The sequence below is a fragment of the Lasioglossum baleicum genome, chromosome 10, assembly GCF_051020765.1.
Source record: "Lasioglossum baleicum chromosome 10, iyLasBale1, whole genome shotgun sequence".
NCBI lineage: Eukaryota > Metazoa > Arthropoda > Insecta > Hymenoptera > Halictidae > Lasioglossum > Lasioglossum baleicum.
Genome location: NC_134938.1, coordinates 3,716,685 through 3,730,672, shown reverse-complemented (window position 1 = coordinate 3,730,672; position 13,988 = coordinate 3,716,685). Strand labels below are relative to the sequence as shown.

Below are 13,988 nucleotides of genomic sequence, written 5' to 3'. Positions count from 1 at the left end.
GGAGATTTATTTCGACGGCCCCGTATGCAAGTGAAAGAGGGTTTCCCTCGGTTGGTCGACAACTCATTTTGCCGACACAGCTTTCATCGACGATTTGACCGTGTTAGTGTCGGTCAAACCGTGTCGATGAAGACATTTGTCGACGATTTGACCGTGTAGACACCGACGAGATACTATTAAAGACTGCCAGCCTTATGGGAGTTCGTGTCGCCCGAATTTGTCGGTATTTCTTACGCTCTCTAGGACATATTCTGGCTCCATCCCCGAAACGTTTGGCAAGCCGTTCCCATCGATTCGAACGAGGGGAAACATCTCTGCGAATCAGTTGATTTCGCGCGAACACGCTCGCCCGTATTTTTTGCCGCAAAACCGCATGGCTCGCGCATGGAGAGATAAAAAGAGAGAGAGAGAGAAGCGGCACCACGCTCGCATTCACCGTTTCGTTTCGAACTGCGAAATTCACTCCCAGGAGCAACGGCGTCGTCCCGGCTCGCTGCAACCTGGCGTGACGGTTAGGTCAGCTGGTCGGCGGTTTGCGAACTATCTCAATTTGCCTAAGCCGCAACCGCGGCGACCGCGGGAACCGCAGCTTCCCTCGTCCGTGGCCACCTTTGCCCCTCTTTCCTCCGCAATTTCAACGGGTCTCGCTCGCGCGCGGCGTGCTCTCTTTCCTCGTCGACCATTTCCCGCTGCACCGTCGCTTCTCCTCTCCTCTCCTCTCCACTCTTCTCCTGGTCTCGCTGAACATTCTCCCCCTTCGGTGGCTTCTCTCAGGTGCACCATCTCGAGAATTTAGCAACTACCAGTCCACTCGACGGCGCAACCTTTGCCCGCAAACCCTCGCGCCGAGAAAACGACACCGCCTGTGTACTTTATCCCCAGGGGTCAAACGATTTTAATGATACCATAGGCGAGACACCGACTCTCTAGCGCGCTAGAGATTCCGCGGAGCATCGACCACACACGGTTTCTTCGAACCCGGCCAGGCGAACGTGTGATTGCGTCTGGAATTGCTAGACAAAGCAGAGGAATCGGTTTCTTCTGCGATCGCCGCGACTCGGCTAGACTCGACTTGGCTATGGATGATGATTTCGGTGATCCCCGTGGAAATTGGTTTCTGATGGCGCGCCACGGGAACGTCTAAGATCTATAATCAGCGAGACCCACTTTTCTGATGGGCTCGCTGGGATTGTTAGAGCTGCGTGATTGCGACTCGATGAGTAACGCGACGGGGAAAACCGACTCCTCCACTCGACCGCGGAATTCATGTTCGCGAGCCGAGAATGAAGGAATTTGCAGACGGTCTTCTTGAAAAACCTTCTCGAGTTTTTATCTTATTTCCATCATGCAAATAATAGTTTGTTTTAACTCTTTCCATTCGGAGCTATTTTAACTCGAAAATTAAACATTTCTTTCGACCTAGAATAATTCGAATATGAAATTGATATGATACCTTGTACAATAGTTAAATGTGTAGCAATTGATTAGATACCAACATATTTAATCGTGTAAACAATATTGTAAATAATGGTACAGCCATTTTTAGTGGCGACTCTCTCTCTCTCTCCCCCCTCTCTCTCTGGGTCGCCACTCGAGTGTTAAGGATTAACATAATTTATTAACGGTGATAACTAGACTGCGGATCTTTATGCAAAATAAAAATTGTTTGCATCGATTGCAAGAAATGGAAACTAAATTGAATGTTATTTCTTCCATTAATGATTTTAATAGAGGATGAATCATATAATGGCATCTTCAATTTTTGAAATTTTCTAACAATTTTGAATTTTATTTACCCAATGTTGCTATAATACACCGAGTGTATTCTAGGTACATAGGAAGAAATGTTTAGTTTTCCTGTTAACCCCTTGCCGTACCTTTTCTTTTACAGTTACACAAAATTATGCACAAAAATGTCGTAGAGGGGAGAAGAAAATGTATATTTTTTGTATGGCTACATTGATTTGAATGCTTAAATATTGAATAAATATAAAAATATGTTTCTTCTATCGATCGTATTTGCTGTTGATGAATGTTAAATGCTTTCGGCGCAACGGTTCGATCGTTTACTACTAATTACGAAGCAATTTTGCTAATTATCAAACAAAATCAACGTTTCGATCCTGGTTTGGATCCTTTTCAAGATTCATTTGAATCGCGTCTGTAAAGTAAATATGTTATAATAATCTCAAAAACTATTAAATGATTGAATATAAGGAATATCGTTCATAAAAACTCACTCACTTGCTTTGGGGAAAATAAATTTATAATAATTGTGTGATACGCGTGCGTCGGACATGCTTGTTGACAAGACACTGATGTAAGAACGTATTGAAAACGATCTAGGTTATATCTATCTATATTATTATATCTTAAACGTTGATTATAAACATTAGCTTGTAATCAAAGTTAGAACTTGTAACAATTGTAACGATCCCCGAATAAGCTGGTTACCGTGATCAAATAATATTGCGCCGCGTTGTCGGGTTCGATAATAGCGAAATATGATTGCGCAACGGGTTCTTGAAATCGGATGGAATCGATTAGGGACATCTGTTTGTAAACTTATCGCGGTGCCGGATTGTCGGACGACGAATTTGCCAGCGGATTGCGAAAATCCCCGGTGCCGGTAACTATACGTTATTTCCACCGCAGTGGGCGCGGAGTGAATGCACCGTGTGCCGGCCGGTTTGCATTGCGGTGCACGGCGTAACGAAGTGCATTTTAGCGCATTAGCCGAAACGCTCTAACAGCCGCAAAGTGCCGCTTGCGTTACGCGCCGCGAGCACACGCCCACTCTCTCGCCTCTTTGCGCCGATTTCGCCTTTGGGATGGTCGGCGTTCCTCTCGTTCCGCATTCGCACGCCGTGCCGTCCACCGAAATTAGAAATTCCGCGATCACCGACCGCGAGCTCTCGCGAACACCGACGAGAGATCCACCCGAGTAAATTAGACGTCCGCCGTTTCTCCGAGCCGTGCCGGATTTCAATTTATTCGCCACTTGTTTCTCCTTTTCTCTCGTCATTGTTCCCTTTCAATTACTTTTCGCTATTACGGACATTTCGAATAGATCGCCCCGTATTTCCGTCGATTTAGATTTCGGAATTTAACGCTTACCGGTTGGGGTTTCTTCAAAATCAGAACTTTTAGCCGGGGTCTCCTCTACCGAGCAGAAATGCGACTGGTTGTTCCATCAAAATTATCAATGGTGAAATTCATTTAATCATTTGAAACTCGTTTTTCGTCGTTTTTGTATACATGAAATCTTGTAATCGAATTTTAAACCACTTCCCGATGAGCTAGAGACTTGAAACTTTAAGCATAGCTCAGAACTGGATGACAATGCAATATTAAAAAACAAATTTAAAAAGAAACTGCTTTCAGGAGAAAAAGATTTTAATATTAACCGATACTCGGTAGTACGTGATCGCGTTCAGCGATCCCCACTCCGCGCGCCAGCGCTCCCTACTCCACTACGCGTCCCCACTTCACTGACCCATTTTGGACCGAAGGAGCTCATTGTCAGTGTGGTGTTCCGTTCATTCAGTTCCATTTCGGACGATCATCCCCTCATTCTTTCTCGCGTACTTCCATATCTTGCGTTTCTATATCTTACTACTTCAAACCAGTATTACTATATCTTGCGTTCCATTTAAAAAAGACTAAAAACATAAATTACACTAAATAATGTACCTCTTCAGACCGTGCAGCTTCTGTATACAAAACTTTTTCGTGCAACGTATACTTTGGAAGTTATTATAGGTGTGCAAGTTGCACCCTGTATTTAATAGCGCAGATATTATAATATGAGCCGCACAAAATTCAAACAAATTTAATCTTGCTATTTTTATAAGGCAACATGTGCTGGCTACGTTTAAAGCTCGGTAGGTTTAGTGTTAAAGATCAGCCTTGTCCCTTAACACTTCACCTACCGGAAGCCTATTAACCCTTTGCACTCGGTTGTCCCCTCTGACGCACCACTAAAAATTGTTGTATCATTATTCAAAATATTGTTTACATTATTAAATATATCGGTATCTAATCAATTACTAAACATTTAGGTATTGTATGAGGTATTATACCAATTTCATATCCATAAAATTTAAAAAATCATAGGGAATGGAAGTATTCTAGATCGGAAGAAATGTTTAATTTTCCAGTTAAAACAGCTCCGAGTGCAAAGGGTTAATAGTATTTTTAATAATTGTGCTGCACCAAAGGAAAGCACAGAAATCTTCTTTTACATTGCAATCTCAAATGAAACTATTATATGACGTTATTGACGGTGACTTGTTAGTTCACAATGAAAATTGCTGTTTTGCTATTGAAGGTTCCATTAAAAAGTGTTTAGCCATGTATCATAGATTTTTCAAAATTATGCAATAATCACCGGTCGGTAATGTGTTAACTTGAAATATCACGAACCTGCAGACTCGTAACGGTGTGTTTCTCGATGAAACCGTGCGAATCGCATTCCGAAATCGGACATTCGCAAGTGCCTGATAAAAAGTAGCTATCCGCGTGAGAGAATGTTTTGCGGTCCGCGATCGAACGGATCCTAGGATCGATCACGATCCACTGGCAGGGACTCTGCCGGTTCATTCGATTACAACGGCTCGATTGTGATCGAGGTCAGGAGGTAGCCGGCGCACTTACAACTTAACCCGAGATAACTCTGTGCCTGTTGGCCTTCTTCGTTTCTTGCTCATCGATGATGCTCCTTAGTACCCCGTGAATACACGCTCGGAGCCCAAGGAACTCGCGCGGCGCGGCGGCGGTTGATTAATCAGCAACCTTTTTGTTCCCGCTTCGCTCCCCCGCCTCCTCCTCCTACTCCATGCCCGTCTCTCTTCATCGGAGAAGTAATCAACCGAGTTTCGCAAATTATCGGGTCGTGGCGCGAGCGAGCGATCCGCTCGATTCGAACGTTCCAGCAGCTCCGGCGAGATTTATGAGCCGGCGTCGAGCTTCGCGGAATAATTGACGCGATTAAGCCGCGTTCGTTTCCCGCCGGCTTCCACGAACGGAAGAGTATCTGCTCGGAGAAATCTGATTTATGTTTGTTAAGCGGCCGCGGAAGAATCGTGGATTATAGCGCTCTCGCTCTCTGGATGCCGAGGAATCCGTCGCATCGCGAGGAACGGCCACCGAAAATAGCCATGTTTCGTCAGTGTATCCCCCTTTTTTTCAGCTCGTTCTTCGCCGAGATAATTCACTGGTCACGTGAACCCCTTGCACAATGCGAACGCGTAGCGCCGCCGGGAATATGGGACGATTGTTGCGAAAGATCCTACAGTATAGCCGGGTAAAGGGGTCAAATGTGCCCCCAAACCAAATTGAGCTTGCTTCGTACCAGTCGTTACGACCCCCAAGGAAATCCCACTGCGGTAGGTTTCTGTGGATGGTCGATAACACATGGTTAGATTTAATAGGAGTACATATTAGATGTATCTGTCGTTGTCAGGGAAAACGACGCATGTCACAATTTCAAAAGATTTCAGTTTATACATTAATTGAGATTTATAGTGTAGGATTTACGTCTTTATCAGAAAAAAGTCATGAAAATATAAATTCGAGAGGCTTAAAAACATAATGCAATTGAACCGGTATCCTATGGCAAAGCATTAGTGACCAAAACTTTAAACGGCAATACGTCGAAAGTGAAATTATGTGACATGCGGCGCACTATGGACCGAACCGACGAAATATATGTCAAAATCAAAGAACTTTCGATAGAAATGAGATGGAGCGATGAAATTTTTTTCAAACGAAAGCTGAAACTTTGCAGAATATGGGATAATTATGGAGATTGTGGTACGAACGGTTTTTAACCTTGAAAGAATTCGTTAAACTTGCACAATTTCAAGAAAATTGTGGTTTTTCCAATACCTAGTGCGGACAAATTTTTTATTTAATGTGCGACACATCATTTCCCGTAGATTTTTTCACATACATTAAATTGAATTAATTTTTTGAGCCTTTCAAATTTGTTTTCATGACTTTCTTCTGGTAAATACGTCAATCCTATACTACGGAGCTCAATCAACGCATAAACTCAAATTTTTTGAAATTGTGACATGCGGTATTTTTCCTGGCAACCACAGATATAAGCGTGGTAATAATAACTTTCTTACGAGCGATCATAAACTTCTCGTATCGACGATCAGAAAGTATTACTCCACCAGTTATGACTACTTGCAAAATGGTTACCAATACGCGTTGAGCTTGTTATTCTCAACGGCGTGCGTCTTACCAACATTTTATTTCGAACGTTCACGACCCATACATGCGTCGATTCCAAACGAGTGGCACAGTTTGTTTCAAGCAAAACACATTTCCTTCGTCACCGGTGCTAATTAGTTATTACCCAACTCGAGACTCACTACAAACGCTCGCGTCTATACTTATCGATGTGTACAATAGTTGCACGCTGGAGACGTTATTGATAGTAACAATATCTCAAGTTGCAAAAGTGTTTGCGCAAAGATTAGAATATCTTGAAAAGAGTCCCACTAACTTCCAAGTGGAACAGACTTAATAAATTCGCTGACACTGACAATCTTCCTCGCAAGAGTCCGAAATCCTAATAATAATAACTGGCTTCCGGGTATCTACGCAAGCTCCTGTTTTCGTTGGCCAATTTACAAAATGAAAATCGAAGTGAAAATTTATTTTATCGACTCTGAAGCGTTTCAAAAATACAAGAACAACATTGACGTTTAGTTTATTCGCGGACACCGTGAATGCATGAAGATCCGCAAATTAGTATTGGATAATTGCATGTATTATCTTTTGTATTGAAAGACATATTTTCGCACTGTTCAAGTGACCAATAAAGTGGCCCTGAAATTTGGAAAGTGAGTATTAAAAATACTTTTACTTAGAAAGATTTCTAAAATTCGCATTAATTTTAATCATTGCTCCAGGATTTCCCTTCACATTTTATCGACTGAAGTTTTTCAAAAATACGAGAAAAACTGACTTTTCCTTTAATCACAGATACCATAAATGCACGAAGATCCCCAAATTTGTGTTGGATAATTATACTATCTTTTGCTCTAAAAGAGGTATTTTTACACTGTTCAATTGACCAATCAAATTCCTCTGAAGTTGAAAGAGAACCATAAAGTTCGCATTAATTTTAATAATCTGCTCCAGGATTTCGCTTCAGAGTTTGCCAATTCATTGAATACAACAAATTCAACATCAAAAATATTTCCAACAACGGCCTAACAATTGTTAGTTGCTCCTCCGAGTCACCATTCGCGTTGCAAACAGTTCAGACATGATATTAAACCAAACAGAGAAATATTGACTTGCACCACTTTCGGATTAAACGGCTCAATTGTAGAGACTGGTGGTGACGGTATGTACAATCGATCGACGAAACTGTTCACTTGAAATTGCAACCGACTGTAAAGTTTCACCTTCGAATCGGGTACGTGGACGTTCCCCGAAACGAAAAATCTCAAGGGTTATTTCCGGCGCGAAAAATTCTTTTCATAAATTCCGCGCGTCAGCGACGTTCGCCTGCACGATTCCGCCGAAAAATCAATACAAAATTTCAGCCGCGAAAACATTTGCATTACGTCCCTGGGCACCTCGTGCCAATGGTCTCGTTCGTTACATCGTAGAGAGCGTGTGTGTGCGCGCGTATGCGCGAGCGCACACGTTTACACAGGGTATACAGTCAGGACCTGGGTACAGTCAACACGATCTCGACTGACTGGAACGGCTCGTAGAGAGAGAGCAAGTGTTAATTACATGTTTGCGGTGTCCGCGAGGATTACACGCTACAACCGAAACTATGAACTTGCGAGCGGTGCTCGCACGCATGCCCCCGCCCCTACACACCGCCGTCGTGGCCCCCGTGGGCGTGCAAATGCACGTGAGAGCACGGTGCAATCGGTGTGCACGCGTGCACACGTGTGCACAACCAGAGAGGACGCGGGAGAGAGAGAGGAGTAGGAGGATGGAGGAGGAGGGAGGAGGAGGGCAGTCTGTTAACTACGTTCGCAGCCCTGCCTACGCAAGCCTCGTCCTTCGACCGACCTGTAGATCGTGTCGGATACGCTCCCTACAACCGGGACCACGTTAACCGGGCCTGTATCTCTGTTGAACTCTCGCGGAAATCGATCGACGTCAAAAAGACAGCCCCCCGCAGAAGTTACGACCTGATAAATCCGCCGGAAGATTCCTCGGCCCCGTCGGCAGCCGAACCCCGGAGCCCATAAAAATCTCACGGAGCCGAAGCAATTTATTTAACCCGCGCACGTTCCCCGTTTTCCCGACTTATTGCTATTTTCTGTAGGTTTAAGTTGGTCTGTGGAAGCGCTGGAAGAGAGTCTGAAACACGCTAGACCTCTGTTTAAGGGGCTAGTATACCCTCGATTTGTAACTAGAAAGGCACTAGAATCTTACTAGATTTTGGGTCGAAACCATGTCGGAACATGGGTTTGCGCGCTTCGATTGTTTGACCTTATTTGAGCAGATTTTGGGCTGGGCGAGGGCTCATTCTAAAGAGGAAGGTTCATCACACTGCGCTCTGGTCATGATTTTAACGAGATTATGTTTATATCTAATAATATGAGGGCCCAAGGTAGAGAAAAAGTCTAGAGAAAAACCCGCAGGTTTCAATGCCTTTTTTCTGTCTCCAAAAGACTTTTTGACTTATATGATGACCAGAGCGCACTGTAAATAAAAGCGTGGAGAGCCCACGAAGATTACGTCAGTATAGTTTAGCGCTCCACGCGTTTATTTATAGTCACTAATTAATTAATAGTCACTAATAAAGGGTCGATCGATGTTTTCTGATTCATTGCCTCTTCAAATTCTAACGTTTACCTCAGTTCGTATATCACAGATATGGAAACAACACGTGGTTATAAAGTTGTAAAGAGTTTAAAATAATTTGTTCACTTGGCAAGTAGGTTTGTTTCTTAGAACATTTAGTTTTTTGTGCGTAATGCAACATAGATTACATATTAATCATTTTTTCACAGACGCAATTATATAAAAATGTTTCTTGAAGATGGTCTAAACGTTGAAAATTTCGTGGTAATTTGCAAAATTGCTTAGTTTAGTAACATCAGATCGAACCAGTGCGCTGAAAACATCAATATACGTTGTTAACAAATTGTTGATCGATATAAAGGAAACAATTATAGTCGCTAATGTCTAAAAAAAATTATTTTCTCCTTTTTAGTGCATTTTAATATGAGCGTGGTTTTTTTCATTCTCCTGCCGTAACAAGCACTACGTGTTTCCATCTTGGCAACGTTAAAACGCCGTATCACCAGATATATCCTGCTTTCTTTAACTTAATCGCGTATAAACGCACGATAATGGAATACCAGAACGTTAAATAACACGGTACGTATTCGGATAACGAGAGTCCAAAGGAAGAAAAAAGAACTGACGTCGGTAATACATATTTCAGCCACCGTGTTACTCGCTTAAAACGGAAATTTACCTACATGTCTTGTAATAAACATTTAATAGGCGAATATGTTCGACAGCGATCACTTTTGTACGTTGCCGAGATACATTGTGGTACTTATTTCGCAGAGATTTGTTTAATGGTATACATCAGCCTCTCCGCCGTACCAAATTACAGCTTACAACCGGAAAACAGTGGGTGTAGCAGCTTGACTGTCTAACTACGCCATGCATGATATCACGTTATGACGCAGCAGCCTGTGAACCCACCGACAAACTTTTCGATCTAAACTCTGTTCTATTTATCAGAGCGTACGCTACACGGAAACTGTCGACAGAAGATAATACATCATTATCTTTTTACTCGGCGCTCGGTGACACGGTGTTGTCGATAAACAACGGCAGAGCCGTGGCACTTATAGTCTTCTCTAAACATCGATTTCAATGAAATCACACTGCGCACACATACATACACAGTTCCAACTTATTTATACGGACGATTCCGCGAAACTCTATGAACTTCAGCTCCTTCTCAATGGATTTGAACTGAATATCTTTGCGAAACATAGTTTGCCGAGTATATTACGATGTTGCAAACTATCTTTTCGTAGTTTCCTATGAATTGTCGTTGTAGGGTAAAGTTTAAATACTATTGCTGGCACTGCAGTAGTTATTGGCACTTTTAATTCAACCCTGATACAGTTAACAAATCTGGTAAACTAAGAATGTGTTTTCTTACTATGTAATATAAGTAGAGTGCGGATGTTTATACAATTTGCAATTTTTGCAGACGAATTTTAAGAAAGTGGAATAAAATAGAATCTTATTTCCGTGGGTAGTAGCCTTTGGAGACCTGAAATAAATGAAAATTCTACTAAATCCTGTAAAATTTTATATTCTACGCTTTCTCGAAAATTTTCACAAGCCATAAATGCATAAAGATTCTTCATACGACAAAACTTGTTCCACTTTTTCCTTCTATAAAAGAGTAAAAAAAAAAATCTTAGATTAAGTACCGAGCTGTCATTGTAAAGGGGAAAATTCAATCTTCAAGTCTGTACTAGATTCGTTCAGAAAAAAAATGTTTTGATGTTGTTACAGATGATTCAATACGCATCATTTTCGGTCAAAAATATCCTAGAAAAAAATGAATGCTGATCTGCGAAAGTAGAGACTTTGAGCTCTTTAAAATGAGTCGAAGTACAGTCGAACCTCGCGGTCTTTTTACACGTTCGGCTCGGCCTTTGAAGCTAAAAACAAATAGCTACCGTCTACGATAAACGCAAACGAATTCCCCGAGGCTTTTGCGTTTATAGAGGATCCACATATATTTACATATAGAGGTTTTCAAAGAGCAGCGGAAGAGAATGAACAAAATTTTCGTCTTCCAGAGGTTTTCGAGTTAAAAATGTTCGACTTAACGAGGTTTGACTGTATACAACTGTACCATTTTTCTAAACGGAATGATCATAATTCGACAATTCCTCGAGAACCGAAGATTTAGTGTTCGAATACAGTTTAGATCCATTGATAGCTCCGGCGTGAAAAAATAGCCGAGCAGTGGTGTAATGAAATTTATCATAGCTCCCGAGGAGTGAGGGATGAGCAAGAGATCCGGCAGTTGCTCAAGCTAAATAAAACAATGTTGAAGTTTCGAGGAACGTTTGGTGCACGCCTCCAACAAATTCTCGCTCGCCGAGACAAGAAACGAGAAGGAGAACGAGCGAGCAAGCGAGTGCGCGTCAAATCTCGCCGCGCTGTATAATTAATTTGGCGCAGCTGTTCACCGCGATGGAGAGGAATGGATGCAGGAAGTAATGCGTTAGTCGATTCGCGGCTCGACGATGAAAAGGGAATGAGAAGTAGAAGAGGAGAGAGGACGAGGTGGGAAACGAAGAGAGGAATATGGTCGTCGCGCGGAGGCGTTCTCGTAAGCCGCGCGCGAGCAACCGGTAAACAGTAAAAGACATTTAAACGCCATCGGCAATCGTGCATGCGTGGATGAACACACAATGTAACGCGTAACATAACGCGATAACAAGATTGCTGCTGGCAGGTGGATCCCACCGCGGCGCAACGCGGCGGCTCGAGGATTTCGTGCAAATCGTTCCACTTGGCGAAATTCTAGTCTTTCGAGAGGTCGACGGATTCGCGCTGCTGCCCGCTCAATCAATCTGCGAGCTGCATTGTATCGAGTTACGAACGCGTCGACTTCGAATTCCGTTAACCACCGTTTCCCGAACCAGTTTTCGACAAATCTTATTCAGAATGACGAATAGCAAATAACGAATTGGGTAACTGTACCGATTACTGCGGTATTATGCTTCGAATGTACTGCATTTTAATGTTATTCCTAGACTGCGGATCTTTATGCAAAATAGAATATTGATTTTGATAATCGAAACCTGCTGTAACTGGAATTTTTAATATTTGTTGCAGGGTCCACCGCAACCCGGACAACAAATTAAATTCACTGTCGGAGAGTCCTGCGATAGGATCAAGGAGGAATTCAATTTTCTACAGAACCAATGTCACGCGTAAGTACAAAACCATTTTGATTACTTACCAACTTAAGATTCAAATTCAGCGATGCTCTCTAAGTTAAAGCCATAAAAGTTTTGCTTGCGTTACTCGCACAAAGGTGGGCATTATTTGGCGAAACAAATATTTCAAATACGATTTAATATTTTAGATTTTATTTTGCTCAAAGAAAATAGTATTTTAAATAAGATATACAGTTTCGAGAATAAAATATTTCTATTTTAACAATCTGGAACACGAAATAAAACATTTTACTTTTTGCATTGCTATAATACTCTGAGAAACCGCCGAGAAATCGCTGAGAAATCGAATTCGAACCATTATTTTCAGCAATAATATTTAAAATTGAAATTGAAAACAAAGACAAAATACAAATATTTGCAATATTCTTCAAATAAAATACTATTTTCAAAAATTACTGGCTCATATAAATTATTTTATTTTCAAAAATTACTGGCTCAAATAAATTATTTTATTTTCAAAGTTGTACACATACTTTAAAATAAATAGGATTGTGTGTGTGTGTGTCTATTATTTACTGTTTAATATACTATTTTCCTCAACTCAAAGTAATTGATAATTAAATTGATACAGTGAAAGGATCGTCGAAATTAAATTCGGTCATTTTAGTTTAACAAAAGAATTAATGCGGTGTACTGAACAATATTTCTTGACCGTGTACAATAATGTCTCTTTTATAAATTTTTATCTTTATACTCGTGACAGTTTTCGGAGTGAAATGATACCAAACATAACACAATTTTGATCATATTTACTTGTTTAACACTAAACCTACCGAGCCTTAAAAATAACAGAGACACACACACATGTTTCCTTATAAAAATGATGGGATTTAAATTATATAGATTTTGTGCGCGGTTCTTATTGTAATACGTGCTCCAATAAAGATATTTATTAAATCATTTCTTATGAAAGCATCTTTATAACTTCAATGATTTAGTGTTAATTCATGATATAGTCTATCAACTACGTCATGTTTGGTCTCGTTTTAATCAGGAAAATGACACAAATACGTTGGTGAAAGTTTCATGAACAAAATAAATGAAGACAAACAAGTTTTTTCAAGACACTGTAACTTCTACACTTCACCATTAAAAGATATGTGAGCCATTGTAAGCAATAACTTAAATAAATTCCCAGCGGATATTAAAATAAAAAGCCTGTACATCCCGGAGGGTTCGAGGATAAAATTCAAATGAAATAGATTTCGAAATCGTGTGCACCTGTGTTGAGGGCTGTCGAAAGACTGAGAAGCGGAGCATAAAAACCCAAGTCGCCCTTCGAGGTCTCCACTTGAACGGCAGTCATTCCCTTTAGTACTCTCGAATGTCCCCTTTTGGAATTAATATTTAAAGAGGCGGAGTGCCGCGTGCAGCTAATCCCAACGAAGCCATCCGCAGTGTATAGCTTTAAGAAATCGATCGTGTACAAGGTGTTCCTAACAAACAGAACAGAGCTTGCGAATTATTTTCGTACTTGTTATAGGCGAGAATCCCTTCTTCACCCTTACCACTCGAGTGGGGAGAGTCACATAAAAATTGCTGTACCATTATTCAAAATATTATTTACATTATCAAATATGTTGGGATCTAATATAAGTATGAGGTATTATATTAGGTTGAGATATAAGTAGACTGTGCGGAGATCTTTATGCAATAGCAAAATTGAGTTGATGAAACTCAAAACTGTTGGAAAATTTTAAAAATTAAAAATGTCGATATATGATATCTCCTATATTAAAATCATTAAGGGAAGAAGTAACATTCAATTTGATTTCTACCTCTCGCAATCGATGCAGACAATTTTTATTTTCCATAAAGATCCGCAGTCTAAATATCTAAATATCTAAATCCTCTGGCTGAGGATTTTTTAAAAGAATCCTACAATAGCAACAGTCATTTCCTTCAGCATTATTGTGTAAAAGAAGATTCCGAAGCTTCCATTTGGTGCAGCACAATAATTGAAAAGCCTATTACATACGTAGTAAG

At 41.0% G+C, this 13,988-nt stretch overlaps 1 protein-coding gene across 1 annotated transcript in view; it reads left to right on the top strand.

Annotated features, from left to right (window-relative positions):
* The window catches only part of LOC143213186 (protein groucho), an 82,511-nt gene that overhangs the window by 21,147 nt on the left and 47,376 nt on the right, over window positions 1-13,988 (top strand). The window contains exon 2 of the mRNA XM_076432820.1: window positions 11,878-11,975. Coding sequence (XP_076288935.1) covers window positions 11,878-11,975 — 98 coding nt within the window. The remainder of the gene's footprint in view (window positions 1-11,877; window positions 11,976-13,988) is intronic.